General features: G+C 39.0%; 2 protein-coding genes across 6 annotated transcripts in view; one reads left to right on the forward strand and one right to left on the reverse strand.

Moving 5' to 3' along the window:
• Window positions 1-474: 474 nt before the first annotated feature.
• On the reverse strand, window positions 475-24,496 carry ntn5 (netrin 5). Of its 2 annotated transcripts, XM_082161231.1 has the most exons (7): window positions 24,368-24,496; window positions 14,907-16,270; window positions 13,185-13,373; window positions 11,843-11,992; window positions 8,821-8,874; window positions 5,019-5,099; window positions 475-2,468 (listed from the first exon to the last, which is right to left on the reverse strand). In XM_082161231.1, the coding sequence occupies exons 2-7, from the start codon at window positions 16,255-16,257 to the stop codon at window positions 1,759-1,761; spliced, it is 2,535 nt and encodes an 844-aa protein (XP_082017357.1). In that variant the 5' UTR covers window positions 16,258-16,270; window positions 24,368-24,496; the 3' UTR covers window positions 475-1,758. The 2 variants fall into 2 exon arrangements, with proteins under 2 accessions (XP_082017357.1, XP_082017358.1); XM_082161232.1 differs by lacking the exon at window positions 24,368-24,496 and having other exon boundaries at window positions 14,907-21,381.
• The window catches only part of LOC309492321 (calpain-5), a 40,873-nt gene continuing 31,555 nt past the window's right edge, over window positions 15,755-25,072 (forward strand). For 3 of the 4 annotated variants that reach the window (XM_082161237.1, XM_082161241.1, XM_082161239.1), the window contains exons 1-2: window positions 15,755-15,891; window positions 23,840-23,893. The gene's annotated coding sequence lies outside the window, so the exon portion shown is untranslated. Of the gene's footprint in view, window positions 15,892-16,181; window positions 16,314-23,839; window positions 23,894-25,072 lie in introns of those variants that run through there. The other variant, XM_082161238.1, reaches the window with a different exon arrangement.

The following is a 25,072-nucleotide window of genomic DNA, read 5'->3' on the forward strand; positions in this document are numbered from 1 at the left end:
GTGTCCAGATAGTGTTAAGAGTGTGTTATCTGATACACGTTCTTGGCTGCTAGACAAAATAGAGGACATGTGGGTATTAGGGCACGAGAGTTAGCGAGAAAGACTTCCTGCAATATTGTTCTCAAAACAAGGCAAGCAGAGGGCAGTGTGCCCTTCAAGCTGTGGGAGATTTTACACTAAATTAACTCGTCAGTCAGCAGCCAGGGAGGAAGACTGGAAACAGGTGTTTCCTGCGCAAACAAAGCAGGTGCAGCTCGCTTTTACGGTCTTTCGCCATTTGTCTTTCCCCTTTCAGTCTCATGCATGAACTATACTTCATTGGGTGTCATATATATGAACATGTGTGTATGTATTATTATTTATTTTTTGTCTTTTTCCTCTCCCTTTCGTACACTTTTTGTAAATCACTGATTTTGTTCCTTCTTTTTCCTGAAATGATTTTTTTTAAAATGGAAATTGACTAAACATTACCAGTCTTGTTAACAATATTTATTATGAGGTAGAGCGTTAAGTTAAACAGAAAAAAAGTTGTCACATTTGATGCACAAATATTTTAAACATTTACATATTGTATGATAGTTTAAAATATTCACAAGTAATAAGACTTAAAGGGATAGTTCACCCCAAAAAATAAATAAATCTGTCATCTTTTACTCTCCTTCAAATTGTTCCAAACCTGTATGAATTTCTTTCTTCTGCTGAACACGAAAGACGATATTTAGAAGAATATGGATAACCAAACAGTTGATGTAACCCATTGACTTTCATCGTCATGGGGGAAAAATACTATGGAAGTCAATGGGGCCCATCAACTGTTTGGTTATCCATATTCTTAAATATTCTTAAAAATATCTTCTTTACAATTTGAGGGAGAGTAAATGACAGGATTAAAATTTTTGGGTGAACTATCCATTTAAAAAGGCACCATATTAACAATCTGTTGTATACAGGCTGAATTCATTGAGATAAAAAAAAAAAAACACGGTTGCACTTTATTTTACAGTACGTGTCCTTACGTGAGAAAATACTGGGTAAATAAGGTAACAGCATTGGTTAAGGTTAGGTTTTGGGGTAGGTTCAGGGTTAATGCCTAGTTATTACCAAGTTATTGTAATTACTGTTATAAGTACATCGTATGTACACGGGGAACATGACTGTAAAATAAAGTAAAACCCCTACTTTAATTACTGTGGGCACATAATCCGCACTGACATATTTTACATTTTACTCTCTTTAGCCACACTTAACGTGTCTTTCAATGACCGAGACCAGATTGGGTAAGATTTGTCAGCTGCTGATCTGAAAACAATGTATCTCTTACAGTCCCAACAATAAGAGTCTTACATATTTGACTGTCAGACATAATAACTGTGGATTTTAGCGCAACACTGGATTGAACGGGGACGGCATTTAAGAAACAACTCAAGTGAGTAAAACATGGTGATTTTCCGTCTTTTAATAGTTGGATTAGACTCGTCTTTTCCTGACTGAAGGTGCAGAGCATGTGACATGAAGAAGAGCATGAAAAATACCTGCATGTTTTACAAACAGCTCTGTAATATAATGAATATGTAGGACAAAATACAAAAATACTGAGATACTCGCAGCAAAGCGTGCGAATATTCATTGGATTGAGTGGCTCTGGATAAGAAACAGACAATCGAAATATCCCTCACCATGCATTTGTCTGAGCCAAAGCCCACTCCAGGCATTTCTTAACTTCCTTTTGTGTATTCCTGCTCATAATATCTCCCTGTTTCAGCCAGGTGACCACGTTGGACACGCTGTCGGATGGTACAGCTCGTGTTTGTTGTCCTGACTTGTCCTTGAATCACCTGAGAGAGGATCCTGGGTGTCCTGCAACACATGCTGTGTTTCCTGAAGGAAGGGTGGCGTGACGGTTTCATCCGTACGGTCCTCTTCAAGGTGTGTTACTGTGTGTTTTCCATGAGTCCCTCCTCGTGCGTGTGTGAGGTCTGATCCTCCGGATTGTGTGGTTAAATGAAACTGCTTATGTGCAGTGTGTGTATGTTTATGTGGTCTGTGTGGCTCAGACTGCAGTTTGTCGAGATGTGGGGGTGTGTATTCCTCGTATGAGTTTGGGTGAGAGTGTTTCTGCGCAGTGATGTTTCCCTGTGGGCACTTTCCTCGGGTGTCCTGCCCGCGGAAGCCTCTTAATTTCGGGCTCCAGTGTTCCCTCCACTGCAAGGCCATCGTGGTGCGGTCTGCGACTAGTCGCCTCTCTTCGGGGACCCAGCTCCGGCCGCTTTCCTCCGAACCGATCAGGAGAAAGCTTCGGCCCATCTGAAGCGCAGGGCAGCCGCAGCTCAGATCCCGATCGGGAACCCAGAGGGCCTGAACGCCTCGCTTTACGTGCGAAGAGCCCATGCGGAAAACAGACTGCACCAATATGGAAAACTGCCACCATGGACCAGAGCGTTCCTTACCTTTTACCTGCACCTTCAGCACTGGAACAAAAATATGACAAAAAACAGGGACAAGGATGTTAGAACAGGGACAACTTGACTAAAGACTGGAACAGACTACAGGACTTTTGCTTTCATTTGTATTCTGGACGCTAGTCAGAGCCAGTCTGCAGAATTTCAGCAATTGGAGTTATAAAAATCGGTAACACTTTATTTGATGGTCCACTTTAGACATTCTTCTAACTATAAGTAACTTTGCAACTACATGTCAACTAACTCTCATTAGGGTATTAGTGGACTGTTTGCTTAATATCTGCTAAATATCTGCTCCACCAACAGACATTATACTGACTATAAGTAACTTGGCAACTACAAGTCAAACTTATTTTACTAACCCGAACCCTAACCTAACAGTCTACTAATACTCTGATGACAGTTAGTTGACATGTAGTTGCAAAGTTACTTATAGTTAGTAGAATCTCTAAAGTGGACTATCGAAATAAAGTGGAACCTAAAAGGCTTCAGAAAGTTGAATATGTTGGGCTTTTCAAGCTTGAAACAGTCCCTTTAAGGCAAGTAATTTCACTCAAACCTGAGAGTTTCTAAAGGCGACTTCAGTGATGCAATTACTTTACAACTTTTTTATTTAGAAGGCGGGACTTATTCCGCCATATTGCGCGTTGCACTTTCTCCCATTGGTTGTAATAGGAGTGCACCGTCTTTGTATCTAAAGTCTTTGTCCTGGGTCTTTCTAAACCCCCAGGTAAACAATTCTTGCTTCACTTTTCACATTGCTCATAATTTACCCTGGGTTAAAAATCAATCTTGGGTATTTATAAACCATCATTTAAATTAATACTGAACCGCGCATCACATTTTTAACCACAAAAAAGCACACTGTGTGAATGGCCCCTAACACCGCATCGTTGTACACGTTAGGCACCACAAAGGTGAAGTTTGGAACGTTTTTAGAACGGCGTGTCATGCACAAGACGCTGCAAAAGACCGTCAAACACCCGTCTAGCGCATGATTAAGTAGAAAAACTATGGAAAGTATTGGAAAAACTCTGTGAAAAAGGTCCCATAGTCTCAGCCTCAGACGCCACTAGAAGATTTACCCATTGAAACTTGTTTTTAATTATTCATTTTGGTGGAAAAAAAGGTGTAACTAAAGTAAAAAAACTAAAACTAAAGTAAACTAGCCATAAAATGTGATATATAAACTTTCTTTTAGTTTCTTTTAGGATGTCTGATGCATGACACAGAATAAAACGATCTGTGATTGGTTGCTTTACATGCGTGTCAGACGGTCTCTGGGCGGTCATTGGCTAATGAAAGCTGCGATGGAGTCCAGACCTTCTGCCGTCGGTCTGAAGGTCTGGCTACGTGAGACTAACTGTCTCTTAAAGTCCCCCTGCGGTGAAAATCAAGTTTTTAATGTTGTTTATCAGTCTATGTGGTGTTTTTAATATGCTTTAAGACAAACCATGTGCAAATTCATAAGTCGACAGCATTGCTGAGTATTTTCTCCTTAAAACTGCAGTGAAACAAAGACAGTCTCAAAAACACGGTTTGAAATCGCTGGTGTTTCTGACGTCACAAACTACCTTGTAACCAATCAGATCAACCTGTGATCGTCAACGAGTGGATCGAGTGAGTGGAGGCGGGGCTCATTTACATATTCATAGAACCGCGTATACTAAATGAGCTTTTTTATAATATGAAGACTTTTTTTTCAAGGAAAAACATTTTAATATGTATTTTGGCTGATCAAAGATGAGTTTTAAGGGATAAAATGATTGACTACAGGGAGACTTTAACACAAGAGCAGGGTTTCATCTGTGATGGAGAGCCAGTGTTGCTTCTCCATCCCTCAAAATTGTGTCTTTATTGTTTTTTTGTATCATGCATGTAATGATTGTTCATGTGGGTATTCACTAGAAGAGTGGGCCTAACCTTTAGGTGTGTGCACAGCCTGGGAGATGGGGAAATGCTCTTTTTAACTAATTTAGGAAATATCAGTTGTGCAAATTACATTATTTGTTTTTCCCAGGATCACAAAACCAGTCACAAGTCGCACGGGTATATTTGTGGCAATAGCCAACAATACATTGTACGGGTCAAAATTATTGATTTTTCTTTTATGCCAAAAACATTAGGATATTAAGTAAAGATCATGTTCCATGAAGACATTTAGTAAATTTCCTACCGTGAATATATTAAACATTTATTTTTGTGAGTGAATGCAGGACAATCGCGAACATAGATGTACAACTTTAAAGGAGATTTTCTCAATGTTTCGAGTTTTTTGCACCCTCAGATTCCAGATTTTCAAATAGTTGTATCTCGGCCAAATATTGTCCTATCCAAACAAACCAAAATTCAAAAATGAATTGGTCCAGGGTCGGATATATTAAAACGTGATTGTGACTCTTTGTGTCTCAGGTGTGATTTACATATCTCACAGCTGTGACCTTGTTTCCCATATTAGTGACTTTATATCACATAGAGTGACTTCATTTATTAATTTTACTTATTTTTTTTTTTTGTATTCTGAGGTGTAAACAAACTTCCTTAGTTAAGAGGACATACCATAGTCCTTGAGACAGTATGTCTCCAAATTCATTTTGACTCTTGCTTGGGAAGGTGGACAGTAAGAAAGACACTCCTCGCCTGCAGTGAGAGAGAGAGAGAGTGAGAGAGAGAGAGAGAGAAAGTTAATTACACACTTTTATTTAAACTTGCTTTTTTATTTATTAATGAAAGCAATAATGGACCATAAAAAGTCCAATGAAAAGGTGAATCGCACTTATGAATTCAAAACTGGCACATTTCGGAAAATATTTTAAATTGCAGTTTGTATAAACTAGACCACCTGTATCAATCTCTCCAAGAAGGGAAAGTGAAAGGCTGCTCTATCTCTCTGTTCAAGAATTTAATAGAGCTCAGCGGTCCAGGAGTAAAAGGCCGTTCTGGAGTCTCCCGAGAGCTCGAGTTGGCCTGTCTACTCAGTGTAGATCATAGTAATGTGTGTGAAATCAATCAGCACTGCACTTTCTTAGATATTAGCAGCAGCTGCGGCAGGTATATATTACCATAATCATGGCAGACTTTACACTATTCTGTTGCTGTCAATGGTAAAACACGTTTTATTCAGAAAGAGAACGTTTTACTGTCTGCTGGTCCGCAGGCCAGGTTTCCAGATAGTATGGCACTGGAAAATACTTCACTCAGTCGACTTGAGACTCATACGAGAGGCTCTTGTATAAACAGCAGGAGCTCCTTTTGCAGTTTCAGAAAATTGTGACCGGTAAATTTTTTTTTTTATGTAGTCTTGTTTCCGCCAATAATGCGTGAATAAAAAAAAAAAAAAGGGTGATTCTGATCTTCCTTTGTGTATTGGAAACATGCATTAACACTTAGAATAAGAGATGATGCTAATGTAGACTTATTTCTATAGCCTACATTCAGATTTATTTGTATTTAAACTAAAATAGGAAAGCCATTAAATATTATATATTATTTTGGGTTTATATTATAATTATGGGATATTGGGATACTATATATAATCAATATACTGTATTACCTCTTTATACTGTTTAACCAATATGATCACTTATAATATTAAAAATTTGGTGCATTACTTATCTTACGCTGTTAATAATAGAGACGTGACGTGAATGATTCCAGTTGTGCATCTTGTTAAGGAGACATATACTGTTGCTTTTCTAAATTATCTAATGCATCTAATGATCAAAAATTGTAATGAAGCCAGAAAGCTATAGTGAAACTAAAGGAATGAAAATCAGTACTAAACTACATGCAGCTTGTGCATATGAACATGAACAGAATTGTGTTACACACCAAATGCTACAGCACAAAGCTAATCCACTAGGGGGCAGTAAATCACAATTAATATGCTCTATTATTATGCAGTAAACTGTATGCACCTTATTTTAATAAAATGTTTATTTGTTATTGATTGGCAATATCGTATGTATCATGACAATAAAGTACTTTTAAATTAAAAAAATTATAAAAATAATAAATAAATAAATGACAGTTCAGAGTCCTACTTTTTGTGATATATTAAGTGTATCTGACCAGAAAGCTCAAAATAAAATGATTGTGTGTTTGCACATATATGAACTGTCAATAGATTTTTTTCCTGTAAGTAATCGGGATTAATCACACTTAACATTTTTAGTTTTTAATATATTTTTATATTGTAAGAAATTTTAAATCACACAATCTCCAAATAATGTAGAAACCACACAAAGTCAGTTTATTTTCAGTATTTGTTTAATGGCATCGTTTTTATGAATGAATGCCATCACTGATATCAATAATGATACTATTGTCTCTATTAAATTATTATTATTTTTTATCAATTTAAGCTATTAATTATAGCCATTCAACATTATAGTGCTATAATTGAAAGCTTTCAACTTTACAATTTATTAGGCTTTAAAATATATAACAACTTTTAATTTAAGTGAACTTAAAACAATCTTCACATAAACCTGCTGTAATGAAAGTCACATAAATCTGCCCTTCAATATATCAGGACTCAACACTAAGGATTTTCTTCTATTGGCCCAGTCAGACCAGTTCAGATTTTTACTTGCCCTGCCAAAATTTACAAAAAAGTTATTGTTTTTATTGTTTTTGACCCTTGTAACCTTGTAAACAGTGCTTTAAGATTTTCAGGTAGATCTAACAGGTAGGATATAAACAGAAATTGAGTAAAGTTATCAAACACTTCACAAAATAATTACTGCATAAATTATAAATTAAATAACTTTAGTACTTTATTCAGTCAAGTGAGTGATTTTCTCTTTTTCTTTTGTTCTTTGATTATCCTTAATGACAGACAGTAGTGGGTTTATTAGGCTGCTGTCACTTTAAGACCTGATCTGACACGCATCCTATTTTCTCTCAGCTCTTTATGTTCAGTTAGACTGTGCTTACAATGATACTCCACAAAACGGGCATTTTTGCATAATTGTGTGTTTTCGTCCGTTCAAGCTCTGTCTGAAGTGGCTTTCTGTGCGCACGAGTGTGTGTGTGTGTGTCACACAGACAGGAGATTCACAGACACACACGCCTGTACTGCACAGTCTGCACTGTGTTCTCTTTTGTGTCTTATTGCGCTTGAATGGTTTAAAAGTATTTGCATGAATAAGAGCGTAACACTAGCCAAAGGATGACAGGAAAAAACGGATGCGCGTTAAGTAAGGGATAATCCACGTCTAGCTGTGCATTTAATGCACGACTTGGAGGCAAAGAAGTGCATTCAAATTGTTTAATGCACTGCTAGCCGTGGATTATCCCGCTTATACCATGGTCATTTGCCAGCATTGACCACTTAAAGCTGTTATTGATGTTTGCAGCGCAATATTTTGGGTTAAAATTACGTTAAAATAAATAAGGGTTAAAATGACGGTCATTTTCGTAGATCTATCTAGATCTAGCATTCTTCCTGCTTTGAATCTGACACAGAGATAAAGTAGTGCGTAAGATTACATTTATTTGAATGAATGAATTATAGCATTTATTTGAATTGATTATTGAGAGAGTGAGAGAGAGAGAGAGAGAGAGAGAGAGAGAGAGATGCATACCTGCATCTCTTCAGTGCCTCTCTCTCCATTAACAACAGAATGCTTGATTCTGATTGGTTGTCGAACAGTCTAAGGTGTGCAATTATTTTCAAAGTAGTTCCAGACAGGTCTTCACCATATTACAGGTCCATATCACTTTGCCAAATGATTTCAGTTATTTTAAGGGTCTTTACAGCCTACAGAACCAAATCCAACAACGACGCTGACCGAGTGATATATACGCTGAAATATAGTAAACAATAGCATAAAAACACCAAATTATTTACACGTTTTTTGCCACAAAATTACTTTTTATTAGCCTATGTAATATGCATTTATTAGTTATTATGGAAAAGCACATCGCTACTAGCTCTAAAGTGACGTTTTTGAATTAGCAATGGAGGCTTGGTATGAGATACATAAGAAATTATTCCCACACAATAGCGTTTAAAATGACAAAAAACCTGACAAACGTCTTGAAATACGTCATCTGAACAATGTTTTGAGGTTTGGTAACCATAGTATAAGCGGAGTAACTGACTCCGGGCCGTTGAATTATTAGAAAAATAATGCACACCTGAGGTGTAACGCTTCGTGTCATGGCCGCATTATTTTTTTCTAATAATTCAACGGCCTATCTTCAATTATTCCTTACTCATTGCACACCTTCCAGCCAATCAGAATCGAGTATTCAGACAGACCATGGTATAAATGAAAAAATGGATCGCATGCTTTAACATTAATTTTGACAGCCCTATATAGGTGCAGGTAAAATGAAAAAAACAATTGCTTACCAATGCTGTACTGAGGCTGGTAAACTGGGGTGGGCGGCGCAACCTCCTGAATACCTGAACGAACAACAGACGGGCAGAAAGGGGGAAGAGGCTCTCATTAAATTACAGCAAGCAGTGACAAGTTTATTTGTGTGTCTTTCATTTTGTCCTCCCTCTTTTTCACACCTCCGCTGTGGGTGACCGGCTCTAATCCCTACAGTGGCTCATTAGGGCATACTTGCCATTTGTGAGTGTGTGAGGGAGAAAGGGGATGTGTGTGCTGTGACTGCAGTTCGCCCTGTTGTCTTTTAGTGCGTGTGGAATGCTTGTGTTAAAAAACAAGCGTATGTTTGTCACAGTGAGTGAGCCCAGACAATTTCGTGCATGTGTGTGGTCTTAAAGGTCAATAGGGCCACCTATCAGGACGCCCTCTGCCACACACGCATACATACGGCCCATGATAGGTCTGGAGCGCTGGGTCAACCATATATTACCCATGAGTTCTGTACTTCTGCCCATATCTCTGACACAACTGGGGCACTGACACCTTATCCTCCTCCTCCAACCCCCCAAACTCCCTCAGCAATAACTCATATCAAGCGTCAAACGCTTGATGCTTCAGATGCTTCACTCATTTTAGTGTTTTTAGCCTGGGAGGCATTTAGTAGGTCTGTGGGGTGTAAGAGCTGGCATTGTGTTGCGAATGCAGACCTGAACAAATCCATTTGCTTTAAAAAGGATGTAGTATATAGATAGAGTTTAACATGGATAACATGAGACTTCCTGGTCACTGTTATCCAAAATAAAAACCCCACAAATCTTCAAGTGCTAATAATATCTAATGTCTGGGTCACTTTCCCTGTGATAAACGACGGCTGCGTTTCCTGCTCCTGGTCCGCTGGTGCTGGTTATGTTTTTAGCCGCGGCTCGCCTTTGGTGCTGGAAAGACGGGAGCTCACGCTATAAATATCCATGTTGAGACGTTCCATGTAGAACAACAAACAAGCTCTTCTATCACTGAGCCGTAACCAGTGAAGAATTATGCGTCTGTCATGCTGGGAGGGAAACGGGTCTGGTTGTGCAGCGCGACAGGTGCTGTTCGCAAAGACCATGTTAGCTTGCACCGTTACGTGAACTCTGAGATATAAAAATGCAGAAATACACATCGGATTATCACTTACTAAGAGTGAAGTACCCAGAAATCCAGAAAGATGATTGCAATGTTGAAGAAAGCCAAGTGACACAACCTGAGAAATTTCAGGACTTTGTATGGAACTAGTTATTCACAGGAATGAGGGGAAGGTGTTAGAGTTTCAGAGAGCGGCTTCTACTAAATCCTGCATAAACAAACAGTGGTTTGCAGAGTGACAATGATACTGACTTTGGAGTTTAAATATATTAAGCAGGTTAATCGGGTCAAGGACAGTCGGGGTGAAAAATAGCAAGAAAAAACAAACAAACACGATAGACCTTAGTCAGGTTTGATGCCATATTGAATTTAATACGGATGAAAACGGGGCTTTGAGGGATGGCACACACTGCATAAAGGTCCTAGATCATTTTTACAACTCGCAACATTTATGGAGTTTTTGTCTACTGAAACCTGGCCACCCTGATAACGCCTGTATTCAGTGTCACATGATCCTTCAGGAATCATTCTAATGTGCCGATTTGGTAAATGTAGAGATGGGACAGGTTTAACAGTTGTGCTGCGTGGAAATTCTTTGTGTTTTTAATTCTTTGTGTTTTTAATTCTCTGTAACTTTTAACTTTTGTAACTGTAAACTTTTAAGTTTACTCTCTTTTTCCTTTTTTTTAATGCAAGCACTTTGGCCAACCAAGGTTGTTTTTAAATGTGCATTATAAATACATTGTATTGAATTGAATAGAAAGTTTAAAAGAACAGCATTCACTATAGTGTAGAAATACAATGATAGCAAGTGTGATGTAGTACAGACAAATAAAACTAAAAATGTAGTCAAATTTACAAAAACACAGAAATTGTTTTCTTTTAACTGAAAGCTGTCAAGTTTGATGCAAGTCGTAGGCCTATTATAATTTTGAAGTCAGACCTAGATAATTTGAAAGTCTCGCGACAATTGTCCAGTATGTATATGTTAATCAGACTTCATAGTGTGCATGCAAGTCAGACCTGATGTACGACATACATTTAAAGGCAGGGTAGGCGATTTGTTGTTGCTGGTTGAAAGTCTCTTCACATCCTGATAGCAATCACTAAGTTAAGTGATCTAAATGTATTTATATGTATGTCGTCTGTGGAAGGAGTAGGACCATAAAATGTTCGTCCAATCATTGCATTCAACTTATGTATTTCCATGCCTCCATGCACCCTTCTTGCGGAGACATCACACGTCATCAGTGCGTTTCATGCTATGTTAGACAGACGTCAGTCACTGAGCAGCGCAACCGAAACAGCATCCGCCTTTTACAGTTCCTCGTGAACCAAAACAACGAGCTTATACTGCGTTCACGCCATAACTACAGTAATTTGGAAGAGAAGGAAACCCGTGATGTTATACTCAGAGCGGTTCGTGACTCAAATTTATGCATTTCAACGGCAACACTATCAACGCCGAAATGAATCTGCAGCAGTCAGGTGGTACAGGTCAGTGCTCTTTAAGTTATGTTCATTATTATTGTAATGTTATGTTTTGTGCTTTGAGACATGAGGTACAATACAATACAGATTGTTTCAAAGCAGCTTTACAGTGATAACAGGAAAATAATGCAACAAAGTTTGTTTCGGCTGTACAGCAGATCTAGAAGAAAATAGCGTCAAAAAAGTTATTAATTCAGTTCATTTATATATATACAGTATAGCCGCTCTGGAGAAAACTGGGATGTCATCGTCCAGCTCAGTTCAGTTCTCATATAATAGTGTCATTCATGCATGCAGATCAATAATATTTTTGAATATTAAGGTACAGTATATTATTACTAAACACAGCCATTGTTATGGCCAGCAACTTTAGTTATTATACAGAATACAATCGAAATGAGTATCGCAAGGTGTGATACTTACGGATACATGGCCGGAGGGGGGAATGGCCTTGCTTGTAACCGGGAGCACATCGGTTACACCTCTGTCCTGTGACTCCTTCTCTACACAAACACTGTCCTGTGGACTGGTTACACCAGCGGCCCACTGCACCCAGGGGATGGCACTGGCATGCTGAGAGAGACAAGTACAAATGGAAAGGATGAAAGTGAAGAACGAGATTAGGATTTTTAAATGGATAGTTCACCTAAAAATGTCTTTCATCATTTTGTTCCAAACCTGAATGAGTTTCTTTCTTCTGCTGAACACAAAATAAGATTTTTTGAAGAATATGGGTAACCAAACAGTTGATGGGACCCATTGACCTCCATAGTATTTTTTTCCCCCCATATTATGTAAGTCAATGGGTCCCATCAACTGTTTGGTTACCCATATTCTTCAAAATATCTTCTTTTGTGTTCAGCAGAAGAAAGAAATGTATACACGTTTGGAACAACTTGTTTTTCATTTTTGGGTGAACTATCCCTTTAAAAGAACTGAAAAGAGTAATGTAGAAAGAAGACGACTAGAGCAGAGCAGTGCAGGAAAAAATGTGTTAGGAAGAGAGAAGAGAATTATCATAAGACTAAGGGTATTAGTGTAAGACTAAACATATGAAGGGAAATGACGAGTAATACTACACAGAACAAGGCATCTGTGGTTTGTGTCTTCAGTTGTAATTCAAGTCTCATTGACCCCTGAGCAACATTTTCCCCCATAAAACATATGTGTGATGGCTGGGAGACCATTGAGAGGAAAGATCTGCTTCTCTGCTTCTGCTCAACCCTTTTCCATCCAAACAAAGCTCCAACCGTCCTACAAACATTTATATATGCTTAAAAAGTCAGGTCTGTTTTAACATTAACACGTTCTAAATCTTTCAGTTCCCAAATTTTTAAGATAATTCTATCACTCAATTCAAATATTTAGGTGTTAGCAGAGGCTTTATGGTATTTCCAGGACATCATTTAGAGTTTGTATACATTTTACAAAGTTGCGCACTAAATTACAAGTAAACATTGATGTATGATATGTATGCAGAGTATATTGGGACATTGACTAAAATGCACCGTGAGCGTGCCATAGACATGAGAGCAGTCAAAGGGCAAGTGTCAGTGCACATACCATCATTCATAGTGTAGCCATAACATAGACACAGACTATGCTGCCTTTCACAATTCACACACCTCAGACCCCACAGATGGCAGAGCCCAAAAAAAACATGCTTTTTTTCACTTGTGGAACTGTAAGAATGATTCACTCACTGACATACCAGCTTAAACATGATTTCCACACAAAACACACTGACAAATCAATTGTTACTGACGTTGACAAGCCTTGCGGTGGCTGAGAGGTTTGGTGTGGTCACGCGTGTATCCGTTCTGGCAGAACTGGCAGTGGCGTCCCGTTGTGTGGTGCCGGCACTTCAAGCAAATGCCTCCACTGACTCGACCAGACTGCTGATACACGGCCATACTGAACCTACACTTAGTAGAGTGACCATTACATTCACATGCTGGAAGAGAAAGAAACAGAATAAAGATGAGGGCAGGTTGAGGATTGAATAATACGCATTTAGATCGTATTTTTCCTTTTTCTTACTGCGCTTGCAGATTTTTTTTTTACTTAAATAAAACAAATCTTCCAGTGCAGCAAGATAAAATATACTCCTATTAAAGATTCTCTGACGCCAAGTCCTAGGCTGCATCTAAAATCACATACTCTCTTGAATAAGTACTTATTTTGAATAAGTACTTTGCAAGTACTAAAAAAAAGTATGTTCTACATAGTATGAATGTAATTCGAACGTACTACCAAAGCCAATTGAAGGCAAGCCTGCAACCTTAGATGATATAAATCGTAACGCCTGTCGCCTGCTAATGCTGCGGTAGACCAGGAAGGAGACCAGAGGCCGTTTTTTTTTAATGGATGTCAATGGAGGAGAGGATTCACTACAAAATCACTCCGAAACATTCAAATCTGAGTTCGCTCTGCCACTGACCCTGCAGTTAATATACAGTACTGGTATGAAACAGCTTCACAGACAGCCTTTTCAACAGTTTTGTTATTTCTGTGTTGTCAAATATTCATATTATCACTCAAGTATTGGGATAAAATGTATAGTTCGGATATAAACACTACAATCAAAACAGAGCAAATCACCTTTTGAAAGTGACTTGGCGCTTCAAATAACGATTGTATCAATTACATCACTTGAAAGTGACTGTTAAAAAAATGATTTGTCATCTGAATCATTCATTCGAGAGATTCGTTCAAAAACGCTGATTCATCCAGTAATGAAACAAGTTGAAGCATTAATGAGTGAGTCATTGAATCATTCACTCAAAACCGTTTTTTAAAATACTTCATTCAGTTTGATTAAACATTTTAAGTAGACTGCAGCAATTAACATCTTGTCAGAACCTCTAGTAAATTACATGTTATTTTGTTTAGTTATCTGTTCAGAATCGTGATCTCTGTTTGAAAACAAAAAAATTGTGATTCTCCGTTTAACCAGAGTCGTGCATTTCTACTGTGAATTTGGACATACGATACGACACTTGTCACATAATGTTTTTAGCCTACTATATAGTAGGGAAGTATGCGATTTAGGACGCAGCCTTAATACGTGGCACTGCTAATTACCCAGCATGCAGTTTGATCTAATTACTCTCCAGGATTGTAAAATATAGATGAATGTCATCAATCTAATCACCCAAAGTAAATAAAAGGTGTTGGATGTTATAACATTTTATGAAGTATAGCTAATCATGTAAATTAATCTAAGGATTTTTAGCTGTTTACACTGGTAAATAAGAAAAAAATACTCATTAATGCCGTGTTTTTTTTTTTTTTTTTTTTTTTACAGTGGATTTTAAATTATCATAATGCAGATGTTAACATGTTTTATATGGTACTGTGTGGAAAATAATATGCCATACATCATTTTTTCCAAAAGTAATAAGCAGTGAATTATTCTAAATCGTATATTTATAAATGGACATTTAAGCACAGACAGACCACCGGACACACACAGGCTTAAACTCACGGACGCACGGGTGTGGTTGGCTGGGTGTGGCCCGTTGCCATGGGCGATCATAAAAAAATTGCTCACATACGTCACAGTCCGGTCCAGATGTGTGATGCTCACATTGACACACGGCACGCCCCTGGTTGTCACGGCGACAGCGAGAGGCGTGACCATTACACTTGCACCTGCCTCCCACCTGTAGGTCGGAAAGGGCGAGAGGGGGTTTCGGTGGGGCATAAAGAGAAGATGGGACGAGGTGCTGCGAGACTTTTTTTCGCGATTTAGAGCGGGACTTCCCTCTTCCTCCATTGTTTCTCCTTCTCCTCAACTCTCGCCCTTTGGAGCCCTGTTGCGGGATATTTAGGGACCAATCACACGTCCCATCCTGGCATGGCTTGAAACCGTCCTTCTTACGGCCCCTTCCCACTCTACCTTGAGATCCCATCTCCTTTTGTGTAACATTGTGACCACTTTGCTGCACGTTGCTTTTATTCCTAATTCTTTGTGTTGAAGTCTGTTTTTCTCGTCTATTTCCCCAAATTTCAGATGTCTTAACGCCAGTGTTTTTCTCGCCAAACCTCAGAACTTTATCTCCCCTTTCTCTCCATCTAAATGCACCACCCACTTCATTCAGTTTCTCTTCTCCTTTTTTCATTTTGTCCAACGATTGATGAAACACTATCTTTATGTCTGTTGCAGTCACCCAGTCTTGGAGCCCTGGGCTATAGTCAAAATCCGGCGAGGAAGGACGTCCATCCAAAGTCGAGAAGGCCAGCATGACATTTCCACGATGCTTCTGCAATGGTCTGGGATCTGAACACAGCGGCTCCGTCTCCTGGTGCTTCGTCAGAGCAATAGATTGTGTGGGACGTCCGAACGCACCCATGCAATCACTTGAATAAAACTGTAGAGGGCGCCAGCTCCGGCCGAAGTCCATTGACTTCAAGATGGAGATGGAGTAGGACTCCATCGACTCCACCTGTTGACAAAACTGAAGACTAATGTAAGTGACTTCAAAGCGTCTTCCCAGGGGAACCGTCAAAGTCCAATCCCCACCAGCCGAGCCTTCGGCAGCCGTCCAGCACGTTAGATTGTGGGGGTTATGAAGGTCTGTTAAAGCGCTGATGTTCGTCTTGGGTCCTTGCTGGAGGTCCTCCATCGTCACAGGCATCCCGTAGGCCGTGTTGATGAACTCAGACAGGCAGTGGCGCGGACGCCCGTCCAGGTGGTGGCAGGGGTCATGAGGAGAGGTCCAGCTGAGAGGAGATTGAGAAAGTAGAGGAGAAAGATGGGAGAGAGGGAAGAGGGTGAAGAGGAAAAGAGGGAGGAAGGAGAGTGTCTGGAAAGGAGGGGAGTGATATCTGGTCATGATGTCATCAAGCCTGTAACAGTGGGAGAAAAGAAAGATGAAGACATTTATAAGAGGTCAGGATACTGATGGGTTTACATGACATTTGAGTGAAGCGATATGGATTTTCTCAGACATCCCTGCTCACGACACTCATTCTAGCTTCTAGGTCGACCATTTTACACACATAATACAGCCAATCAGAGACCTTTGTCAGTAGGAGGCCTCGCTTTATCTGGCCTGTGTCAATGCGTCTTAACTTAATGCTTTTCAATATATATTCATCTTGACATTTTCAACCCTGTAAAGAAGGAACAGAGGCAATCGAGTGTATAAACATAGAGAGATTGCAAGAGATGACATAGAGCATGTGGCGCAGCTGCTCAAACCCCTTTCTCATTTATCATATTTATGGCTTTCCACTCTTTTAATCTAAACCTGCCCAATGCAGAAGGGGAATTAACAGTGGAGATCGGAAGAAGCGGGATAGAAGGAACTTAAGGATTATTTTTTACCTTAAGCACATGGCCAGAGAACCACTTTCGAATAAATGGTTTTCTACAAAGAAAAGGCAACCTGATCCTGTTTTTTACCTTTATTTTCAGTGCAATGAACTCACTTAAGAATGTTGTTCCTTTGTTCACTTGCCATAGAGTAAAAATGAAATTCAATATAACTATAACTAAAATGGTTTTTCATTTCTGGCATCTTTTGCAGATTATTCGGCCATGTTTCTTGCAGACAGAAACACATCGCACTAAAAAAAAGTTTTCAGCGTGGACTGATTTTACACCACTTTCTTTTTTTTAGCCAATGTCATTCAAAAGTTTGGCCAGACCTACACATTGTGGTCTTTAAGGGGCTGTTTACACGCCACCATGTTCAACTAAAAACGGAAAATCTTTTAATGCGCTCTGGCCGTTCAGTTACACAACAACAGCATTTTCAGGGCCAGAAAACAAAGTTTTGAAAAGGGCTTTCAAAGTGCAAGTTTTTGAAAACAATACCATTACCGTCTCTGTGTTTTTGCTGCTCAAGATACTGAGTTTATTAATGCTTCTCCAGCAAAGTGTTGGTTTACGGCACCACTAGCCTATACGACCAGCGGAGACGCATTACTTAACGCCCAATTCTAACATCGCCATCTACTGGTCAGACATGCGAAATAGAGCATTTTTTGTCGTTTTCACGAATCCGTGAGAACGGAGATCGTTTCGACAACGTTGTCGACTGTTCGCTAAACTTTTCCAAAAAAAACGCAAAGGAAAAACGTTTCCGTTTTTAAGTAAATTGTTGTCGTGTAAACACACCCTTAGATAGAGAGAAACTTTAAAACAGGTGTGTCGAAACTATGGCTGAGAAGTGCATGTATGAAAATGTTTTTGGTAAAGATGGAAAATGATAATGATAACACATTCAAAATCCTGTGGTAAATTGTTACGAAACACGAAAAAATTCAATTGACACAATCACAAACCAAAAAGTAGGAATTAAATATAAATATTGGCAAAAAAGAGTGTATTATTATTATTTTGACAAAAAATATAATAAAATAGTATTTTGACTAAATAAAACTCCATGGTCAAAATTCCTTAGGAAATGCATGTTTGTCTTTATGGACACAAAATGTAAACTGTGGTCGAAATCACATACAACATATATGAGGAATGCATAGATTACGCTTTTTATTGAAAACAGATTCCATAAATCACACCCGATTGGTTCAGTTTGACCCCCTTTATGCATTCTAGTGTTAATACGCCACTTTAGGGTTCCCATATATTCCAGGACTCAACGTTTGATTTGTCACCCCAGTCTGTAATCCTGAACCCCCACTATAAATCCCAAATAATTAACTTGAGGCAAGATGGCTAAAGAAATTAATTCTCGCACTGTGTGTGGGACAGAGAGAAAGATTATGAGAGAAAGGCAGAGAAAGTGAGAAGGACAGAGAAATGAGGGGATCTGCGCTAAGATTAGAAGATAAAATAGTGGCAGATTTATAGAATGAATGTGAGAAATGTGTGTTCGACTTGAGCCACTTCCTTTGGCAAGACAGCGTATAAGCCTGTACCCGCCTGGCCCTCGGTAATGAGTCTCTGTCTTCTTGGCCCGATGATGGAGTGTGTTTATTTATCTGATGAGAATCTACACCAGAACTCTCGCCTGCAGACATGAGAAACAATGCGCTCACTTATCCTTAGACAGAGTGATGTACAGCCCTGACAACTTGTGGCTTTAAAAACAGGCCGGCAGATGGGTTGCATTTGAGAGCTAACACCCTTCGCTTCCAATGAAACGCACTGTAAAATCCTCGGTGTTCGGTCTGTGCCTCATATGATCAGTTGTTAACTGTTAGAAGTGTGTCTTATGAACACTTTTGAACTGTTCCCTCAGCTATTCTCACCTGCCTTCAAAGTTCAGAAAATATTCCTAAGTGCTGATGATTGATGACGTCCTAACAAGCGTTTGACATCGACAGCGAAGTCAGCAGGGATGCATAAACGTCCCGGTAGGAGAGGGGAACACTGAGAGATTCACGAGAGGAGCCACTGGCTCAATCAGCTCATAGGCTGAAATATGAGGACCCGCTGAGGGACATGAAGGTCAAAGAACGCACACTAACAGGGAAAACCACACACTTTCTGATCTATTGTTCGTTGGGTTTCTATACGTTTTAATTTAAGGTTTAGTTTAAGCATTTTTGCTCTGAAAAATCGCCTCTACAACGCGAGGTTAATGAGCGTCCAGCTGTGGGACAGTCCACCGCTCTTACCCACCGTGGCACATTCCCAGGGTCATTCCTCACATGTTGAGACGTGCCCCGGGGGAAAACTGAGAACACTGTGAAAACCCCTTCCGCATTAATTGATCGCCTGATTAATTGAATCTCCGGTTTCAGAGAGGCGGTGAAGTATCTGAGGGCGATGCGTAAGACTGTAAGTTGGGAAAGTGATGAGGGTGTGGAGATATTCACGGCTGTCGGGTCTCGGGAAGGGAGGGTTTGATACACTCTTAGCATGATTTGCGTTATGTCCCTGACTTCGTTGCACCTCTAATTAAACATAGCTCATTACACATAGCTTGATGGATTGAAGCTTAACCAATGTGTTTATTGAGCTCGTAAGGACAAATTCAAACTTGTTCAGTTTCTAGGCTTCAGTCTACTGCAGCACGTATGTATTACCCTGGATACAGTTTCCACAATTTACCATAAATTCACACCCAGCGTAGTGTGAGAGCTGCTAAGTGTCCTTTCCTGTTCACCAGAAGTTAGCTTTGAAAACGATCGGGGGCGCTTCTTCATAAGTTATCACAAAGTCAAAAAGAAATGATCGGATCAGCTTTGTTTGTGCTCGAGCCAACAAGACGAGGCCCAAGTGTTGACTGAGAGCCTACTTAGACTTGGGGATAGGTCACAAATATGCTTGCCAAAGATATATTTCATCAAGCTAATGTAAAATTTGCTCACAGGCACAAAAATAATTGGACTGAAAAATGATTGTTTACTCTGAATTGACTGGACTTTTAACCACGTTTGAGCAGAAAGAATAACCGATGACATATTTACAATAAATTTATAAAATAAAAAAGTTCAGTTTACTTATTTAGATTTAAAATGAACTTATGCGTATACTTCTCGAGCGTTTTCTCAACGTTTTGTCCACTTAAATGAGTAGGCTAAAGGAAATTTACTTAATCCTAAAATTAACGGATTAAGTAAATTTCCTTTAGCCTACTAATTTAAGAGGACAAAATGTTGAGAAAACACTGACTCGACCAATGGCGTGAGTTGGGGGTGTGGTTAGGCTATGTTTAATTGATTTTCTTCCGCACTTTTGGTGGCTAAGAAATTTCCACATAGAAATTACAACTTCAGAATCCAAAAGGATTCTACATAGAAATTTCTTAGCCACCGAAAGTAAGTGCTTTTCAATCAGACATCGATTAAACATATGACCACACCCCCAGCTCACGCCATTGGTCGAGTCAGTGTTGTTGTCAAAACAAAGTGATTTCCATATCAAAACAGTGTTTATAATTTTCAAGATAATGCAAATAGCTTACTTAGTTGTCTCTGCATCTTGAGGTGAGATTTTACTATTTTATATGATATAAAATTATATAAAAACATGTTTTACATTGTTTTAACTTATCAAAATAAGCAATTGTCAACTTTTTTTTATAAGTAATACAAGATTCAGTTAAGTTAAACAAGAAGTCAGTTTATGTTATGTAATTTAAGTTGAAATGACTTAAACATCCAAGTTGATTGCACTTAAATTTAAGGCAGCAATTTTTTTTTACAGTGAGGAACAAGTTACTTTGACACGTCTATGGTATTATTTTCAAGCTCTTTACAAGTTGAACAGAGATCGAATTAAGTTAGCTAGAAGAAAACATGACTGACAAATACATAAAAACTTTGTGACAAAAACAAGAATAGGAATTAAGCCTATATCATGAAATAAAAACAAAAAAATACATAAAATCACCATATTTGCAATAAAAGCCAATGATTTAGAATGTGATAGAAAGTCTCCTTTTTTTTCTCCCTGAAATATGATTTTGCACACATTTGGCAGGACTCGGATCTATTCTTAGGAGAGCTGGATACCTGTCAGTTCCCGCGCTCGCAGGGCTCCTCTTAAATTCATCTTAACCCTTGGGTATGATGTCGGACAGATGAGAAAGATTTGGCCTGCTTAACACATTTGAACGTTCTTCCTCATGGACGACAGCCAGCCAAGGTTGTACTGAATCCTTGACAAGCGATCCCCGAGATAGGCCTATACGCGTGGGATCCATGTCCTTGAAATGGACCGGTTTAAAATTGTGTGATTTATTACTGTCCATCATTAATTAATCAATCAATGTCTGTCTGTTCGTTTTTCCCAGAAGAATAGCAACAACAAGAACACAATGCACATTCTCTTGCTCTTCCAAATACCTGACAGAGTTGTAAGAGGGAGATCCAAGCTCGCTTTCTCTCATGCCACAGCCACACACACACACACACACACACACACACACACACACACACACACACACACACACACACACACACACACACACACACACACACACACACACACACACACACACACACACACACACACACACACACACACACACACACACACACACACACACACACACACACACACACACACACACACACACACACACACGTTGTTGTGTTTCCATGTTTTATGGGGACTTTCCATAGACATAATGATTTTTATACTGTACAAACTGTATATTCTATCCCCTTACGCTAACCCTACCCCTTTTTGCATTTTTACATTTTCAAAAAAACATCACAACATATAAAAATATAAGCTGTTTTCCTCATGCGGACCAAAAAATGCCCCCACAAGGACCAGGATTTCGGATATTGCTATCTTTGTGGGGACACTTTGTGCCCATAATGTAGTTACCAGGCCACACACACACACACACACACACACACACACACACACACCTGTTTAGCAATGTAGCAGCTGTCAGTAACACCTCTGCTAGCTTCCGGTTAATTTCAAATGACCCTCTTACATAAAATTAAAGATGTGCAAAGTATAGAAGCATTGCTCTTGAAGTAATATAAGAACATATATCGAACACTAACATCCTTCAGCACAAGCATAATCATACACAGCTCTGGGAACCTGATGCACAACCAAAGCATGTTACAGGGGGGAAAAAACACCCCCAAACATCGAAGGAGAGGAAAAAGAAGTGTTTTGTGAAGTCTTATTCAAGCAGCCAAGCCATATGTAACCTTTTGTGCTTTGAAGTTTACATAAGAATATTCATAGTGCGCTTATGTCAACTTTAACATATGCTTAATCGGTCCAAGCAAGGATACCTCATGTTTGAATGGGAAAACACATGCAGTAGAGCTACATTAGACAGCGGCACAGGGAGAGAAAGAAGGGAAAAGGAGAGACCGATCTCTCTCTCTCTCTCTCTCTCTCTCTCTCTCTCTCTCTCTCTCTCTCTCTCTCTCTCTCTCTCTCTCTCTCTCTCTCTCTCTCTCTCTCTCTCTCTCTCTCTCTCTCTCTCTCTCTCTCTCTCCCACGCTTTGTGCCCTGGCAGTGAAATCATGAAATCTCCCTGCAGGTTTCGTCTCAATGTTGAAAAACAGATGCACATGAAATCGCCGTCCGTGATTCCATCCTCCAGTTATGCCAAGCACAACATTCCATGATGAACCTAGGGTGGAACAATTAGCAAAGGGGGTTTCACCCCATTTATCCTTAATTAAACGTTCAAAATAAAGATTAACCATGTGTTTTAGAAGATGCACCAGATGCATCATCCTGTCAAGTGTGCTGTCAGGTGGTCTTTCCACTCAAATTCAGATCATCCTATATATATAAAAAAAAGATAACTGATCTTTGCAGGCCTATCAAGATTTCTTCCCAATTCTATATATCTCACTGTAATCTGTGTTTGAATTGTGCAATGAGATTTAAATCACATGGGATGTGAACTAAGGCGAACCCTATAATGATCATTTAATGAAAAATTCAGTTTTATGGAGCTATAATTACAACCATTCGTGTTTATCAGCTGACCCGACATATGTCACAGAATAACGAGGCACGAAGTGCGCCCGCAGAACAGGGAACGGAAATTGCATTTTTACTCAAATATAACGGTTTCGCAGCTGGCCACCTACATGGCCTTAAGCTGTTATTATTATTATTGATTTTTTTCTTAATTTTTTTTTACCTCGTTGTATTGCAAGATCTAACTGATTGTGTCCCATTATATGCATGTTAATCCGATGGAAATTAGCCTAGGCTATTTCAAATTAATTATGGACTTTCTAAATTAGTTTTGCGTCATTACATTTGATAATGATTCACCTTATTAAGACATAAAACACCATATGAATAACAGATCATTTGTCGTCTTTACAAGCCAGATTTGAACGTTTTGCTACTTGAACTGCGCGCGCGATTCTGGAAAATACTACAGCCTAAAATCTACCCTGTATATATTTTTATAATTAAACAACGGTTATAATGAAAACAACATTATTCTTAACATGCAAGGGAACGTGAAAGAATATATCCCTTAACTTAGCCTAACCTAAATACTGTTTCAGGTTTGTTTGACAAGATTAGCGGTGTGTGCGTAGACGGATGGTCTCATTATCCTTAAATTACGCGTAGCCTTCCGGCAGAACAATTTTGTACAATTCACAGATCATCCAACCCATCCGCAACTGACAGCTACAGGTTCCTGAGTCCTGACTATCACAATCAATCACGTAGTTTCATGGGCCTGTGTTTAACATCGCTTTATGTTTAAGTAGGCCTATATTGAGTGATGATAGCGCTTAAAAGAAAAAAAGTTATTAGAATGTAGGCTTTATAGCCTATAAAATGAAGACCCGATAAGCAATATTTACCAATAGGCTAGCTAATAATAATAATACAGAAATAAAATATTTGTTTATTTATTTACAAATGGTTTGCTTTATTGGGCTAAATATTAAAATAGACCTATATGCATTTTAATATGTAAAATTGTTTATTTAGGCTATCTAGTTACCTTTGTATTCTTTTATTTTTATTTTATTTTTTTACAGGACAACAACAATTTGCTATATGGAATACGGATAAGCCTTGGGGAAAAGAAAAAGGTAAGAAACATGCAAAATCTTTTTTTCATTTTTTTTATTAGCCATACGTTTTATATTTTACGGGAAGAAACTGATAAAAAAAAAAAAAAAAAAAATGATGTGTAAAATAAATTATCTGTCTGAATACTGTGATATAGCCTAAAACTAAATCCCTGCTATATGTTGCAAGAAAAGAAAAAAAGAAAAGAAAAAACTCGCTATGCCCCATGCATGCACACAGCATGTAGGCTATCTAAAATTTATTTTGATTTGAAAAATCCAACGAAAAAAATCGGCATGTGATGTTTTTTTGTTTTTTTTCCACATAACAAATTTTACTTTAGCACTATCCCCGGTTAAGACTAATCAACAGCTCAGTGTGTTAGTCTAAATTTAAATCTCTTGTCAGCAGTCCCGAACAAGCCGGTTTTAATTTAGCTACAGAAGCGGAGACTGAAAAGGTGCACATGCACGAGCAAAACTGAGTTTACCTACCATGTGCGTGTCAATGCGGGTTACCAGTGTATCCGCGTCCTGGCTGATCAATAAGAGCACGACAAGTGGACAGATCTTCTCGGAGCAGCGCGTTCAGTCAGCAGGGTTACGTATCACCCTGACGTCAACTCCTTCACAGACACACACACACACACACACACACACACACACACACACACACACACACACACGCGCGCGCGCGCGGAATGCCATGCATTAACCACTTTAAGTATATATGCACAAACTTTCTTGGTTTTCTCACTCTTCAGCTGAGTAAATATCACCTAAGGCAATTTTGGTTCTGCACCGTGATCTTGAACTTGCACCCTTGCGGGCGTCAATTCAAAGTTCAATGCGCAATTGAAACACCACTTTGGGTAACCCCTGCAGGAACGAGGCGCTCCCTCTCTGGAGAGGATCTAAAGCTGACACATATGGAAATAGTGAGTGAGGGTGAGGCAAGGGGAGAGAGTGAAAAAAGAACAACTGAATTAAAAGGGAAACAAAAGAAACTCCCAGAGCAGTCCCATAAAACTGATTGATGACTTCCCTGGAGGACTGTTTCCCAGGTGTATGGATGTGTGTGTGTGTGTGTGTGTGTGTGTGTGTGTGTGTGTGTGTGTGTGTGTGTGTGTGTGTGTGTACCCATGCTACAGAGCATGCAGTTTTAAGGTTTGATGTTTTTGGATGCTTGTCAAGTACAAC

The sequence above is a fragment of the Leuciscus leuciscus genome (assembly GCF_965113295.1).
Source record: "Leuciscus leuciscus genome assembly, chromosome: 2".
In the NCBI taxonomy this organism is placed as follows: domain Eukaryota; kingdom Metazoa; phylum Chordata; class Actinopteri; order Cypriniformes; family Leuciscidae; genus Leuciscus; species Leuciscus leuciscus.

Excerpts from the sequence above, each read along its gene's own strand:
- ntn5 (XM_082161231.1), bottom strand. The coding sequence starts at position 16,257 with ATGACCAGATATCACTCCCCTCCTTTCCAGACACTCTCCTTCCTCCCT. Across the intron at positions 11,993-13,184 it reads CCACCGCAAGGCTTGTCAAC|CATGCCAGTGCCATCCCCTG; the intron begins GTCAGTAACAAT and ends TGTCTCTCTCAG. Across the intron at positions 5,100-8,820 it reads CCAGCCTCAGTACAGCATTG|GCGAGGAGTGTCTTTCTTAC; the intron begins GTAAGCAATTGT and ends CTCTCACTGCAG.